This window comes from Phacochoerus africanus, chromosome 3 (genome assembly GCF_016906955.1).
Source record: "Phacochoerus africanus isolate WHEZ1 chromosome 3, ROS_Pafr_v1, whole genome shotgun sequence".
In the NCBI taxonomy this organism is placed as follows: Eukaryota; Metazoa; Chordata; class Mammalia; order Artiodactyla; family Suidae; genus Phacochoerus; species Phacochoerus africanus.
In genome coordinates this window covers 27120783-27136977 of record NC_062546.1, presented here as the reverse complement: position 1 = coordinate 27136977, position 16195 = coordinate 27120783, and the positions used below count along the sequence as shown (strand labels likewise).

General features: G+C 56.1%; 1 protein-coding gene across 7 annotated transcripts in view; it reads right to left on the bottom strand.

The window, feature by feature from the left end:
* Positions 1-16195, bottom strand: part of NOL4L (nucleolar protein 4 like) — a 131679-nt gene that overhangs the window by 27807 nt on the left and 87677 nt on the right. For 3 of the 7 annotated variants that reach the window (XR_007133874.1, XM_047771342.1, XM_047771341.1), the window contains exon 5: positions 1294-1435. Coding sequence is in view for 6 of the 7 variants with exons in the window: in XM_047771342.1 (XP_047627298.1) it covers positions 1294-1435 (142 nt within the window). In the remaining variant the exon portion in view is untranslated. Of the gene's footprint in view, positions 1-1293; positions 1436-1744; positions 1913-2008; positions 2279-2557; positions 4561-10157; positions 10286-16195 lie in introns of those variants that run through there. The other 4 variants (XM_047771344.1, XM_047771346.1, XM_047771345.1 and 1 more) reach the window with 4 other exon arrangements.

The window sequence follows — 16195 nt, the reverse complement described above, 5'->3', positions numbered from 1 at the left end:
GGAGGTCAGCTGCTGGGCGCTTCCCAGCCCCCTGAACCCCCAGCAGCATGCGGCTGCCCCCGCCTGATTCCCAGTTCTGTCCCGTGGGAACGCTGGAAGGCGATATTGGTCTGGGAGGCTCGCAGCACGAGGGGGGGGGTCGTGCTGACCTTATGAGTTGTCAAGGGACAAAAGCCTTTTCTTTCCTGGCAGCCGCGCACCCCACTCCTCACAACCACACCCTGGGCTCCCCAGTCCCTGGCTGGCCACCCCAGCTGCCTCCTTGCTGGGTCTCCTCCCAGACAAAGCCAGATTCAGGCTTTCGAGGGCCGTGGGGACACAGGCACGCGGGTTCTGCCATGGAGACGAACTTTGACCCAAACTGCAAGTCTCCTACCCCTTATTTACTCTTTAAGGCTAACCCGTTTCACAGAGTTAACATTACACCCCTTTTTAACCCTGTGCCTCCCTCCCACATTCCAGGCCCCGACCTTCAACCCCTCCTAAGTGCAGCTCTACACCCCAGTTCTCTCCAGCTCATCCCCACCCCCATCACCTCCACCCCAGAAATCAGAGCCCGGCCAGGGACGCTCTGACTGCAGGTGCCACCCCCGTGATGCCCACCACCGTGTCTAACTGAGGCAGGCCCTGGAGCCCCAGTGCACAGCCCTGGGGGGCTGGACACAGGGGCTCTGGAGGTCTGACCCTGCCCCCGACTCTCCCACCCCAAGAAGGAAGCCTCTGTCCCAGGGGAGGAGAGAGGAGGATGCCTGGCGGGCTCTGGAGGATGGAGGGGGCCAGGCCAGAGCTGGGACAGCTCCTCAGCTGCGCCACATCTCATCCCGAGGAGCTGGGGGCACACATGAGGATGGGTACACTGCCTGCTCACCCACCAGACTCTGTCCTAAAGTCTCACATCCGGGCTGCAGAAGCCCAGCTCGTTTTCATTACCGGGCATCTGGACTGTTCCGGGTCAGGCACACTGTTAACCTTCCCAGATCTGAATCATGATAACTTTGAAATCCATATCCCACCGGCCCACGAGCATCAGACAAACAGACAGGACACCGTCAGGCTGCCAGGCCCGAGAGTGCTATCCATTCACCTTCGGGGAGGAATAAGTGCTCCTCCTGGAACTAGGTAAGGGTTGGAGCAGCGGGGGCCGTGGAGATGCTGAGAACCCTGGGCGCAGCTGTCGGCCTGGGCCAGGGCCACCCCCGCAGGCTCCAGCCCAGATTCCACCACCCAGGATTCCTAGGCCCTTGCAGGCAGCGGGCACGGCCCCTCCTCCAACGGCCACGAAAGGACACTCACCGTCCTCTTGGCTGTGGAGGTTCTGCGGGCTCCGCATCCTCTCGTCCTGGCTGGGACTCAGGCTGGAGGCCAGGTGTGGGTCAGCTGACATCCATGTGGAGTCGTTCATATCAAAATCTTCACTGCTCACAGAAGTTTCATCCTGATCAGGGACAAAGAAGGCAGGCGTTCAATAGGGACGGGCTCTGAGCAGCCCCTGGGCAGCATTGTGGGCAAACCTCACGGCCTGTGGGTACTTAGAAGTACCCCAGAGGCCGCAGGGAGCCCCAAACCTTGCAGTGGGGGCTGGGTTGCTCCCCCTGCCTCCTCCCCCACCCCACCCCCATGGAAGTGGCTGGGGCTCTGGTTCCTGTCGGAAGCCCGGGCTGAAGGCCGTTGCTTTCTGTAATTGAAGACAATTGAAGATGAGGTCTCGCATCCTGTAGGGCGGATAGCAGGGCCTGGCTCTTACCCTTGAGAGCCAAGGTTGAAACAAGCGCTGTAAACAAGGGCCACTGCTCCCTGCTCCCTGCCCCCTGCCCACAGCCCGGGGACGAGGGCTCACACCACGCAGGGCCAGGCGGGCAGAAATGGGTAGCAGGGCACGCCGGCACCGCCGAGGCCAGGCTGATGGCCCCCACCACGCCCGCTTCCCCGACTCCCGTGGAGCATGCATGGAATTCCTTTCTCCCACTCCCCCGGCCCAGAGGACATTTCTGTCTTCCTCCTTCCTAACCTTTGCTGTGCTTCAAAGATATGCTCTTGGGCGGCTTCCAGAGCTGAAAAGGCCAGCCCCAGAAGTATAGAGAAGGAAGGGGGCGGGGTAGGCAAGGGTTCGGATCAGACCGCAAAGGGGTTCGGCTCAAGGGCCTGGGGGGCCGCCAGGGCCTTCCAAACAGCCGGAGGGCCTGCCGGAGAGGATCACGCCTGCCTCCTCTCCCCTCTCTGGCTTCAGTGAGCCCTTGGCCAGTCATCCGGGAACCCCCGGGGCGGGGCCCCTTCAACCCAGCCCTCCAGTGGGAAGGGACCCCACCTCCTTTCTGGCCCAGCCTCCTTCAGGAGCCGCAAGCGACTGTGTTTGGGAGCTGGCTGTAAATTGCGAGAAAGATGACCCAGCAGCTCCCACACCCCGGAGCTCTGGCTTTGCCCCCTCCCCTCCCCCCGTCCAGCAAGATACAATGGTCTCTGTGGGCCCCCAGGAAGGACCTCTGGCAGAGCACTACCCCCCCAAAAGCCTCCCTCCAGGGGCCCTCACAGAGGTCTCTTTTACAGCGAGCAAACACACTTTGGTTTGAACTTTCTTCGGCTGCTGTCCGAGGCAGACACATCTGCTCTCCAAGTGCTAGGGAACCAGCGTGGATTATCCTCCACTCCCTCCCCCACCAGCCGGGCTGGCAGGGAGTTTCCTGGAATTTACAGCTTCTGTGCAGCACGAGTGTGTACCCTCTGCGGCTGAATCAGGAGGATGCGAGCTGGGCCAAGACGCCAGCTCTGTGCTGCTCAGGGGTCCCAGGCAGTACACCCAGGGCCTGGTGGTGGTGGTGGTGGTGGCAGCGGCGGTGGTGGTGGGGGGAGTGGGAACACGGACACAAAGACCACGTGTGCTCTCGTGCCCCTCCCCCCACAGGCGGGCACTCTGCCTCCCTCCCACAGGCTGCCCAGCTCCTTACACATGAGCACAGCACACGCACGCACAGCCTTCCCTGGGTGAAAGCATGCTCATCACACTCACTCAGACTGTCTTCATACCTGGAGGGACAGACATACATCAAAAGGCTCACTCTGCACAAAGAGCAATACGACTCCCCTATGCCAACAGGACAGGACCCAAGAGTGAAGGGCAGCGGGCAGGTGAGCGAGAAGGACCCTTGGAGGGTAGGGCCAGCCAGGCCGTGGGAGTAAGGAACGGGGGCATCCTCGCATGGGCACCTGGCTCCTTCCCAGCTGCCCAGGGTCACTGTGCTCAGGGTATGTCCTGAAGTCCCCGCTAGAGCAGAAAGGTTCTCTCCTGGCTCTTGGGTATTCTCGAAACACTCAAGGCTTAAAGGACCAAGTATTCTAACATCCAGAAGCACCACCTATTCAAAGTGCTCCATCTACTCATTCAACCAGTATGTACTGAACACCTACTATGTGCCGAACACCTCTCTAGGTGCTGGAAAAAATTTGGCTGCGGATAAGTCCTGGCCTTCCTGGCACTCCCTGTCCAGGGCAGGAGATGGACAATCAGCAGGAAAAGGCATAAGGTAGTGGGGAATGAGGGCTACAAAGCAAAATACAGCAGAAGAAGCGGGGAGGGACCCACAGGACTGTGTTTGCCAGGGTGGCCCGGGGGCGGGGGGGGGGTGCACACAGCTGATCAGGGGACATTTGAGCAGAGGCCTGCTGGAGGTGAGGAAGGTTGTTGGAGGGGGTGGAGGTCCCATGTGGGGAGTGCCTACAGGGGTGTCCCCTCCTAAGGGGCACATGACCTTGGGCAGCTCAGAGAAAGGAATGTTCCACTAAGCACAAAAGTTCTCACGGAAGAGCAGGAAAAGGTCAGAACGGCTAAGTGCAGCACTGAACGCTCCCATGGTCTAAACCCACTTTGCCAAAGTTTAAAACAGTAACAACTGAAGTCAAGATTTATCGGGGGTCAAGTGCTTTCCTTGGAGGGTCTCATTTTCCCCTCACCACAAGCCCACCACCTAGTGCAGTTTTCACCCCATCCTACAGATGAGGAAGCTGAGGCTCCAAGGGGGGGAGGCACTTGCTCAAGGTTATGAGCCAACAAGTGGCAGAGCCAGAGGTGTGGGATCCTGAAGGCCCAGACACACGGCCTTCCCACCCCCAAGCCCTTGCCCAAGTTGTCCTTCACCCGGAACAACACCCCGTGCTGCTGCGGCGTCCCCCAGCCCAGACTTCTAAGGGCTGTTCTTTCGCTTCTCCCCCAGCTCTGGCTCATTCTCCACATCTCCCCTCCTTACACTGCCTGCCTGCCCGTCCCACCAGCCCTGGCACTTGGGTAGGCACAGACGCCTCCATGGTAGCCGGTCAGCAAGGTGGCTCTCTGCCCTGTCTTTCCCCAGAAATCCTTAAGTCCTTCTAAGAGCCAGGACCAGGCTGTGTGTCCCCTGGACAAGGCCACCGAGACCTGTCAGATGGGCTGAATTGCCTGGCATGATGTTGGTATTTAATGAGGATGTGGCATCAGTTTGACAATCAGGGACCTGGGCCCATTACACAGTTCCTGAATGGACACTGGATGAAACCTGGACCCTGGCTGGCAGGCTGGTGGTGGTGTGCTGCCATGCAGGGTCCCCCACCTGCAGCTGCCAGGCACCCCTGCACAGAGCCTAGGGTTTCTCTGGCTCAGGTCAGGAAACTGTCCACCGGAATGGCCCCTCTCCACCCCTCCCTGCCCTGACAGGTCAAACCATGCAGAGGAGGGCTAAATTTCACACTGGATTGCAAGCACTTGATAATGGGGAGCACTCAGCGCCCTCACGAGGGGCTATGAGGCAAGGGTTTTAGGAGACTTCTTTGCAATGGCCCCACAGAACAAGCAGGTGCCCATGACAGATCTACCTGCATACCTGACACCTGCCCCTCGGGGACCTGCCTCAGCTGCCCAAGGGCACCATAGCTAGTGGCTGAGCTGGGATCTGAACCCAGGCAGCCTGTGCCCAGAGCCCACATCACAGACCAGCCCATCACACCGAGGGGCCACCTCACAACCCTTCCTCCCCCCAATCGAAACAACCAGATTCCTCAACAACAAAGTGTCTCAGGATGAGACCTAATGGGAACCCATGAGAGACAGAAGTACGTTTACACTCACGCCTCGTTCACTCTCTTCAGTGAGTCAACAGGCACTTGCATTTACGGCGATCTACCCTGTGCCGGTGCTGTGTTGGGGCGCCATGACTGCGGCAGGGCTCTCTCCCTCCCTGTCATTCAGGGGAAGAGAGAGCGAAAAATTCTGACCCACTTGTAAGCGCTGAGAGAGTGGGGTCTGGGAAAGCCCCTCCTCAGGTATCTACTGACTGTCAAGCTCTCCCCAGCCAGTGTTCCCACGGCCCCCAGCAAGGGGCCACGTGAATCCTTGCTTTTGGGTGATGGTTCTAGCTAAGCTTTTGACACCTAGTCATACATCAATTTTTTTAAGTGAAAAATTGAAGCAATTAACCTAACTTCAACCCCCCCCAATATAAATTCCAATCAAAATTAGCTCCCACACCCTTACTTTCAGGGCTGATCTGGGAGAGAAGGCTTCCCAGACCCCTCTGGCCATCTACCTGCCAAAGCAGAGCCCCTGGCTGTGGAAGGCAGACTGTAGTCTCGCCCACTCACACCGAGCCCAGGCCCTGGGAGCAAGCCAATCACACAGGCAATTACCAGTACACACGGTTCTGAGTCCATCAACAAAAAGCAGGGGAGGCCTAAGGGACCTGCAGGAGGTGCTGGCCCAGGTTATGAGGCTGGGCCTCAGCCCTGAGAATTTTTTTTTTTTAAGGCCACACTCACAGCATATGGAGGTTCCCAAGCTAGGGGTCTAATCGGAGCTACAGCTGCTGGCCTACACCACAGCCACAGCAATGCCAGATCTGAGCAGCATCTGCGACCTACACCACAGCTCATGGTAACGCCGGATCCTTAACCCACTGAGTGAGCCCAGGCATTGAACCCACAGCCCCATGATTCCTAGTCAGATTCATTTCCGCTGAGCCACGACAGGCACCCCAGCTCTGTGAATTGACCCCAGGTGCTCCCCCTGCTAGCCCAGAGGTCACAAGTTGGGCACTTCTTGCTTTTCCCTCTGGAACCTCACAGGAATTCACTCTGCTAATTTCTCTTTCTTTCTTTCCTTTTTTTTTTTAAGAAGGGACACCTTTATTTATTTATTTATTTGCCACTTCCCGCGTTCCCAGGCTAGGGATCTAATCGGAGCCGTAGCCACCGGCCTACACCAGAGCCACAGCAACTCGGGATCCGAGCCACGTCTGCAACCTACCCCACAGCTCACAGCAACACCAGATCCTCAACCCACTGAGCAAGGCCAGGGATCAAACCTGCAACCTCATGGTTCCTAGTCGGATTCGTTAACCACTGTGCCACGAGGGGAACTCCTAATTTCTCTTTCTGTAAACAAACTTTAATGAAATTTCCTTTAGAAAATAAGAGTGTATATAATCCCTTACTTCCAGGCCACCCCCCTACCCAGACCTCATGTGACTGGCTAGTCATTCCCCCTGACTCCTCTTACCTCTGCCCTCGGACACCCTGAAGGCTGCAGCCTTGCCCACCTGTTGATAAAAGTCCATCATTTATTCAGCACCAAAGGGCCTGAGCCACTCGCAGGGCGATTGGGCCAACTGCCCTTCTGGGGAGGGAACTCAAGAGCCAGCCAAGGGATGGGGGGCGGGCGTATGGCACCCAGACAGGCCCTGGGACACGCCCTAATCTGGGAGCCCCGACTCTGAGCAGAAGGAGAGGAGACGACCAAACCCTCCCTGCTCTTATCTGCAGTCCAAAATTCACGGGCAGGTTCAGTTTCTCTCCACCCAGGTTCTGAGGCCCTACCTCCTCTGCAGGCAAACTAGCACCAACTGCTGCCCAGCCCAGGAGGAGGAGAAAATGGGAGACCAGAGGGAAATGGTGGAAACGCGCCTGTATCCATGGCTGTAACTAGGGGCAGGTGCTATCAGTAACCTGATTATTTTACAACTGGGGTCAATTTCTTGGGAACTGGGTTCCTGGTACCTCTGAAGTTGAGCCATTTGCATCCTCCAGTATAGGGATCCTGGAGTGTGCCTCACACAACATTTTCCAGGCCCTTCCTCAGAGCTGTAATTCTATCTCTACCACTTGCTTTGAGGGAGCAAAGGAGGAGGATTTGCTGGGAATGGTGCAGTTGCAAACCGTAAGCCCTGACCGGGAGCCTCGGGTATGTGTTTCAGAGGAGGGGTGGGAGGCGGGCATGTGCCTGGGCCGTTTCTGGGAACAGACCTCTTCCCTGTCCAGCCCCTGGGGGGTCTCTTTGCTGAAAGGCTGAAGATCCTGTTGAAAGGACCACCAGGCTCAAGGCAGTTCCCCCAGCACCGGCTCTACCCCAAGCAGGCGGGCACCAAGATGGAGAAAGTGAGTACCTCCTTCTAGAACACCTGCAGGCCCCTTCTAGGCCCTGGAAATTCTTCAGTGCGAGGCAATCTCCCCCCCTTGTCTCCATGTCAGCAAGCATTACACACACAACCTTCTGAGCATGCCAAGAAGGTACTGAACCGCATTTGACCCCAACTTAACCACTTCAGTTCATCAGACGGCTTATTAATGGAAGATGAAAACCCCCCAGGATCTAAAGCAATGAGGGTTCAAATCCCCATTGGGAAGGAACAGCACAAATGAAATCTTAGGGTGGTCTGAGCCACAGCTCCTGGGAGCTGTGGGGTCCCAAGGCTGCTGCTTCATGCTACATCCCAAGCCCACCTGGCCACCAGGGGAGGAGGCCAGCCTCCTGGGGACACTCTAGCAAAATTCCACTCCTTCTGCCAGCACATCTCCTCTGCTTCCTAGCCACACAAGCACAGGCTCTTCTGGGAAACGTGAAGTGGGGAGGGCTGACATAGCCAGTCACCTACCACATTTTAGGTATTCTCTCTCTCTCTCTCTCTCACACACACACACACACTACACACGGTCTGTCAGAAACATGTTCGCATGTACACGGAGATGCTCTGTTGTCTCTGCTGTCATGGGTGCCTAGATGCTGGGGTGAGCATTTTCAACACCTTCCTACTAGTGAATTGAGTGTAAAACCCGGGCTTTTGTTTCCCCAGCAAAGGCAACTGGCTGTTTTCCCAGCACTCCTCACCACGAGGGCCTCATTGATACCCCAGGCCCTGCCGTTAACAGGGGTGTCTTGAAAAGGGAGGCTGGAGAGATGAGCTTCAGCAGGCAGGGTTCTCCCAGCCAAAAAGAGGGCTAGAGAGAAACCACCCTGCACCCATCCTCTGCAGGAGTCTCCTTCCAAGAAAAGGACCTAGACAAGAGCAAAAAGTTCTTGAGCAGTTCGGCTCCACGTGGCCCTGAGGTGCCAGGGGCCACATCCATTCTCCCAAATCAGTCTTCCCAACTGGGAGGAAGGCCCTGGGTGCTCTGCTCCTGCTGTTCCTCAGGAAGGTGCTGAATGGCGTCTTGCTCCTCAGCCAGTGGGTATGGGAGGAGGTGCTGTCTCCAAGCCCAGCTCCACAAAACAAGCCCACCTGGAGCTGGGGTCACACAGGAGCTTGATGATATTCAAGGACATATTTAGGCACTAATGGTTTTCCAATGACGGGGTAATTTACTACCTGGGGGCTAAACTACCACTGGGGGCTGGGCCCTGAGTGGGCTTCCCCCCTTCCCCCAGAACAACCCACAGCTGCCAAGCAGGGAGCAAGGCAAGACAGGGCCACAGGTCATGACTCTCTCTGGAGGAGTTGTGAGCGCCCCACACCCCCCCACCTGGGAGGACGGGGGCCCAGGCTGGGGTTTCCAGCTGATTCTGGGATAAGTAGGGCTTTATCTCAAGGGAGAATCTATTTCAAGCCACAATCCTTCTCAGAAAGAGGAGGAAATCACAGAGTCCAAACACCATTTCAGGTGAAATCAGGAGGTTATTAATCTCCCCTCAGAGCAGACAGAAAGAAAAATCAATGTTTTAGAGGGGGTAAAAAAGGTTCCATTTGAATTAATGGGTTTGTGGCTTCTCCATTGATCTGCGCCTCTTCACACTTTCTTTCCGTGCTTTTGTGCTCTTGGGGAGGAGGGAGGAAGAAGGGAATGGGGAGGAGGGGAGTGGGCCTCCCGATAAGGAAAAGGACGGTCTAACCTTAACCTTTCTCCAGGAATAATGCTAATTAGCTAGGCTTAATGAGAACTTCCCCCAGGAAGCGCAGCCGGGTAAGGGCGATTGGACTCGGGCAGCGCAGCTCCAAGTGGGAGTGGGGAGGGGGAGTCACTTCTGAACCCAAGCGGCTGGAATAAAAACGTGAATTGCACTCCCCCACCCCGCTGCCCCAAAAGTGTCCGGCCTTGGAGGACTAGGTGGAGAAGCGGAGAGCGGCGGACGGAGGTGTAAATCCAACTTAACCCGTGCGCGCGCCCTCGCTCCGGCCAGCGGCCCCCGCCCCAAGTGCCCCCGGCAGTAAGGAAGCCCCTTCGCCAGGGCCACCGAAGCCCCCAGCTTCCGCTCCTATGGTACACTTGACAGGGGCACCTGGTCAGCTCCGAGGAGGGACGGTGGCCGGCCGAAGTGGGCTCAACTCTGCAAACCTCCTCTCAACTCCCCGCGCCGAGGCAGGGAGCCCCTCCCTGCCACTCAACGCTTCCCGTCCTCACATCTCCAAACAGTCCACTTCCCTTCCCGCGACGGCCGCAACCGAGCCCGGCCCCTACCGCCGCCTGCGAACGCCTTCCTCCCCGGGACGCGGTGCCGAGCCCGCTGCAAACCGTGTGGCCGCCGCACAATACCGCGGCGCGGCGCACACAATCACCGCCCCCCAGAACCCGCGTCGCGCACGGCCCGGGAGTGGGGTGCACCCGGCGGCCCCCAGCACTCGGGGCCAGGCACACCTCTCGGGCACCCCGAGGCCCCCAGAGTGCAGGCTTCACCGCCCCCACCTCACTCGGTCGCACTCGCCCGCCCCCCGCCCCAGCCCACTCCGCCCAGGGCGCAGCCGCTTCCGCGCGCCCCCCTCCTCAGCCCCGGCGCAGGAAGCTCCCCCAGCGCCCCCCTCCCCGGAACCCCCCAGCCTCCCGCCCCCCTAACCGCAGCTCAACGGCCGGCGGCAGTGGCAGGAGGAGGGGGGCGGCGACCGAGGGCCCGGAAACGGCCCGATCGCGGGGATCCGGGCCGGACTCCGTACCTGGGCGGGAGGCAAGGCGGAGACCGGCGGTCGGGCTCGGCGAGTGAGCGGGGCGGGCGGCAGTGACAGCCCCACGGCTCCAGCTGCTGCTGCTGCTGCTGCCGCCGCGGCCGCCCGGGGAGAGGGGCTGGCACCGCCGCGGCGCGTCACTGCCCGGCCCGGGGGCGGGGGTGGCCAGGGGGAGGGCCCAGGCGAGCAGCGGCGGCGGCGGCGGCGCCGCGGCCGGGAGGGAGGAAGGGGGAGGGGGGCACCGGGCACGGGGAGGCGGGGGGAGGGGGGCGGGACCCGGCACGGGGCGGGGGCCGGGGGGAGGGGAGTGCAGGGAGGGCCGCACGCTGGGGGAGTAGGAGGAGCAGCGGGAGGAGGAGGTGGAGGGGCGGGCGAGAGGGAGGAGTGGGCACGGGGGGAGGGGGAGAGAGGGAAAGGAGGCAACCGGAGAGAGGAGAAAGGAGGGAGAGGCGGGGGGAGGGGTTGGGGAGAGGAGGAGGAAGGAGCGGGTGCTGGGCCAGGTAGGGGAGGGAGGGATGAGGGCGCGCTGGACGCGCTGCCGTGCGCTCCGGAGGGAGAGCGCTCTTAAGGGGGAAACGCTAGGAGGAAGATTCTGGCCGGGGGCTGAGCCCGGGAAAGAAGGCGGTTGGGTCTGTGCCTGCCCCTCACTCCCAGAGGCCGCAGTCTTCGAGTCTGGGTTTAGGGGGTGGGGGTATGCCTGTCCAGCTCTCCGCTTCCAGGCCAGGAGAGGAAAGTCTTGGCCCAAAGAAAGTGACTCAGGCACCATTAGGAACTCTCGGCGCCCTGGGGCCTTTGGGTAGCCCTCAACCCCCGCACGTCTCCGGGTTCTCGGGGACGCGGGTCTTCGCTGGGCGGGGCTGCTGGGCCAGAGGGCTTGGGGCCCCCGGCGGTCAGAGCGAGACCATGGTCTGGGAAGGACAGGCACGTGGTAGGCTCTGTGCCACCCCCCCTCCAGGCCCCCCCCCCTTGCTTGATCAAGTTCAAGCTCGGGCTCCTCGGCGCGCTGCCCCACCCGCTGCCCCCTCCCCTCCCCCTCCCTCTATTCCGCACCATCTCGCCTCTTCACTCTTCCTTTGTCTCTTTGCCACCACTTAGTTTACACCCTCCCCTGCTCTCCTCCTTCCCACCCGCGGGCGCCTAAGAGTCCGGCTGCGCTCACCTGTCCGACCCGAACATTTCCACGATCTCTAGCGCCCGCCGCCGACCTGCTCCCGGCTCCCTGCCCCCGCCTCCCGCGGGTCATTGTGCTCCTCTGGACCACACGGTGTGGGCTCCTTAAGGCGTGCAGGCTACAGTTGTAAAGTAATAGGATAATATCAAGAATGCTGTTCCATCCCAGACCTGGGCGCGCAGTGTCCGCAGACACGGCATCACAGTAGAGGGAAGACCTACGCCGATTAGAGACACGTTGCTCGGCGCAGACCGACATCGTCCACCTGGGGTGCAGGGGAAGACCGCAACGGGCGTCGCGGGGTAAGGGATGGGGGATCCTGGACCTTTGAGCAACCTCAGACTTAGCCTGAAACATAACGCGCGCCCCCAAACAGCAAAATTAGACCCCGACAGAGAAGATGGGTCTGGGGCAGATTCCCTCCCTCCCCTAATCCACACCCTCCGTTACAACAGATCTGCCTTCAGAAAAATCTTGTACTTTAAGGGAGATGGGAGCTGCCCTTGTGGAATTCTGTGAGGAAATGGCCAAAACACAAAACAAAACAAACCAGCGACGATCCACCTCCTGGTTCCTCTAGTCGCATTCAAAGAGGAAGGGCAATATCTACTGACTTTACGCTACAACTCATTCACAGTGGAACCAGCAAAGAAGAGAGAACGAGACAGACACCGCGATTGTTTGCAATTTTGAAACAGACTGCCTTTAACCCTCTAACTTTTTTCTGTAAAAAGCCTTTTTCTTTCTACTGAAAGCTTTGCATTGTGAACAATCCGAGGTAAACAAGGCTCCCTCTACAGGTACGAATTGGAAATACAACACCACAGGTTCAGGGCTCTCAGTATTAACCCATTAGAAAAATAAAAAGATGACAACATATCAAATTAATAGCACACAGGCTTCCTTCTGCACAGGCTAAAGATTTTACTGTCAATATAAAACTCACACTTTCCTTTTTTTTTTTTTTGTCTTTTTAGCTATTTCTTGGGCCGCTCCCGCGGCGTATGGAGGTTCCCAGGCTAGGGGTCCGATTGGAGCTGTAGCCACCAGCCTACACCAGAGCCACAGCAACGCGGGGTCCGAGCCGCGTCTGCAACCTACACCACAGCTCACGGCAACACCGGATCGTTAACCCACTGAGCAAGGGCAGGGATCGAACCCGAAACCTCATGGTTCCTAGTCGGATTCGTTAACCACTGCACCACGATGGGAACTCCAAAACTCACACTTTCTTTATAAAAGAGGGTCTAAGCATGTTACTCATAACACCTTTTATCCCTGAAATCAAATGTGTTTTCACTTTTCTCTGTGAGAACCCTGCTTCTCTTCCTCTGTGGAAGAGGCCAGTTTGGAGGCTTCATTGCCTGAATGTCCACACACGCTAGTGCACAATAATGATTTTTAGAATTAATTAGTGGCCACGACTCTTCAGTTCATACAGGGAAATGTGGGTGTTTCCAACAAGGAAACTGTCTCTATTCACTCTGAAAAAGAGATAATTCGGGCCCAGGATTTCCCATCTCTTCCCACCCCATTTCTAGAGACCTCTGACTTCTCCTGGCCTGAGCCACTATTTCGCAGCGGTGGTGGACATCTGGGCTTGAAATGTAAAGCCAGATCCAACTGACGTTCAAAGGTGGAATTGAACCCAGATAACTCACCTCTTCTCTGACTAATAAGAGAGCCAGTACTGCCCAAGAGGGCAGAGCAGTGATTTTCCCTAGGCATGAAATGCGAACTTATCTTCATCCCTGAGATAAAACAGCCCCAGCCCCACTCAACCCACAGGAAACAGTTGGGAGCCCTGGAGAAGCCTGGCTGTTTAGCAGCACTGCCAATTAGGTGAGTTTTCATGTGTGCTGAAGCTTGCAGAAATCTCCCGGTTCCTTAATTCCTGCAGGAGCTGCCACTCCTCAAGTATCCTTGTATAGGTTGCTTTCTGCATCTTTATGCTTCTCGGAGTGGCCACAGCATGGGTCCCAAGAAGGAATGGCATGACCTAGTTTCTTGACCACTAATTCTCCCAATGACGTGTCTCTTTTTTCAGCCCCAGTCTGGTGGGAGACCACGACTGAGAAAGGCTGCTCCCATCTGCTTAAGGGGGCAGTACTGCCTTCATGCCCCCTCTAGGTTTCTGCAAACAGTGGGTGCCTTTGTAAATGGCAAAATTGGCAGGGCATTTGCTCTATGGAGTTTCTAAAGCAGCAACCCCCTCCAGGCGGATTCCCATATGAAATGAGCCTGCTCCATGAGAGGGGACCCAGCCGTGGGAACCAGAAGATTTTGATTAGGAGTAACAGGATCTTAGCGTGACCAGAATGGATGCTGTTCAAGCATCTCAGAGCATTAAAAAAAATTATCCCTACAAATTGCTTATTAACTATAAAAGGAACATGTACCTGCACAAGGGAGAGACTGGGAGAGGCCCCCCAACCAAGTGATCAAATTCAGCAGCCCCCAAAGCAGGGCCATCAGACACGCTGTGCTCACCTCCTGAAGGGAGGCAATGAGGGAACATAGCATTGCCTGGGTTGTGTTTTCCCCATGTCATGTTCTCAAATGCTGAACCTGGATCTGATCATAAAGAGACAACCAGACGTGAAATACTGAGAGACTCTCCATAAGTGTCCTGGACTTTTCAAAAGATTCATTGTCATTGGTTTGTTCTCAATCATGAGACCAAAGAGAAATAACAACCAAAGGCAAAGTTTGAATCTTGGTTGGATCCCAGAAACAAGAAGCGAGGTGGAGGTGTGGTGGAGACCCAGAGGATGGGGTGGGGTGGGGGGCTGGCATGAGGGGTAGAAGGAGGCAGGGGTTGAGGGCGGTGACAAGGTGGGCTCTAGACTGGGTGGTCAGGGAAGGCCCCTCTGACAAGTAAACTCAAATGAGTGCTCCCCTGGGATGGCAGAAGCTGACAGCTGGGTGAAGACTTAGGGGCACAGTCTTACTGGGAGAGGAAGCAACTGGTGTAAAGGCCCTGAGGTGGATGAAGAGTTGGGGAGAAGAGGCCACATGTTAGCTGGGAAGGTCTTTCCCATAGAACACACTTAGCAGTGCAGCACTGAGCTGAGCTCAGCCTGGCCACAGGGCACCGGTCCCAAGACATGAGGTGTGTGGATTTTATTCTAAGAGCGAGGAAGCCGTGCAATCTAAATATGTTTCTAGAGCAGAGGAGATGAGATTGTACGGAAGCAGAAATGGCGCGGGGGAGACCACTGAGGAGGTTGAATATTAAGAGTCTAGCCAAGTGGGACTGGTTCTAGGTCTGGCTCTGACATTGAACAAGTGGCCTTGGGCCTCACACTTAACCTTTCTAAGCCTCAGTTTCCTCATCTACAGAGTGGGTAATAAGGCAGTGTGTTTAATGTAGTATTTGACCCCAAAATTTCCAGCCTCCCAGCTCTCCCTGGATGACCCTCCCCTCCTGGGATACCAGTCTGGTCCCCAGGCATGATGAACAGGGCTGTGTGGAAAGGAAAGGTGTGTGACTTCGGAGGTTAGGTCATAAAATTCAGCTTGCTCTTTCCCCAGAGGGAGTACTCGGTAAAGAGTAGCTTTTATCTTCATCGTCAGGATGCTACATTTTCACAGTGCTGGTCAGAACCCTCTCGATAAACACTGCAGCAGTTTCTTCCGCCCCCAGCAGCTTCTGGGCAGGCTTCATTTCACGACATACCTGTCAGCGCTTCCTATTAGTGACCTATGTTATCTTTGCCAATCTGAGAAGTGATAAGTGGGGTCTCTTCCTTTGCCTCTTCAGTGGGAATGTGAATGTATATTTATGCGTACCACGTGTTCATTGGCCACTTGTAATTCTTATTTTTTTAAAGCAACCTATTCATATTCTTTGCTCTTTTCTCTACTGGGGTTGGAGGTCTTTTTTTTTTTTTTTCTTTTTGTAAGAATCCTTTAGAAAGGAAGGAAATTAATCTTTTGTCATTTATTTTGCAAATATGTTTCTCTTTTGTTGTTTGTTGTTGTTGTTGTTGTTGTTGCTTTTTAGGGTCACACCTGGGGCATATAGAGGTTCCCAGGCTAGGGGTGGAACTATAGCTGCAGCTGCCAGCCTACACCACAGTCACAGCAACGCCAGATCCTTAGCCCACTGAGCAAGGCCAGGGATTGAATCCACATCCTCATGGATACTAGTCAGGTTCATTTCTGCTGAGCCACAATGGGAACTCCTTTTGTTGTCTTTTTATTTTGTTTATGATGGGATTTTTTGACACATGAAAAGTTTACTTTTTTTTGTCTTTTTGCCTTTTCTAGGGCCGCTTCCCTCGGCGTATGGAGGTTCCCAGGCTAGGGGTTGAATCGGAGCCGTAGCCACTGGCCTACGCCAGAGCCGCAGGATCTGAGCAACGCGTGATCCGAGCCGCGTCTGCGACCTACACCACAGCTCATGGATACACTGGACCCTTAACCCATTGAGCAAGGCCAGGGATCGAACCTGCAACCTCATGGTTCCTAGTCGGATTCGTTAGCCACCGAGCCATGTCGGGAACTCCCCTAGTTGGATTCGTTAACCACGAGCCATGACGGGAACTCCAAAAGTTTATATTTTTATATCATTCCATTAATTTTTTTTCTTTAGGGATTTAGAATTTCAGGTCAAAACAAAGGTTTTTTTATTTATTTCCACTCTAAGATTAAAAGTGATTCACCCATATTTTCTTCTAGAGCATTTGTAGTTTCATTAGAGTTAAGTATTTATTCTGTTTGTAGTTTATTTCCATATAAGAAGTGAGGCAAAGATCTAGCTTATTTTGTTTTTTAATGGGTACCCAAACTGTCTCAATACCATCTTTTAAATAACTCATCTTTATCCACTGATTGGAAGTGCCATCTTTATAAT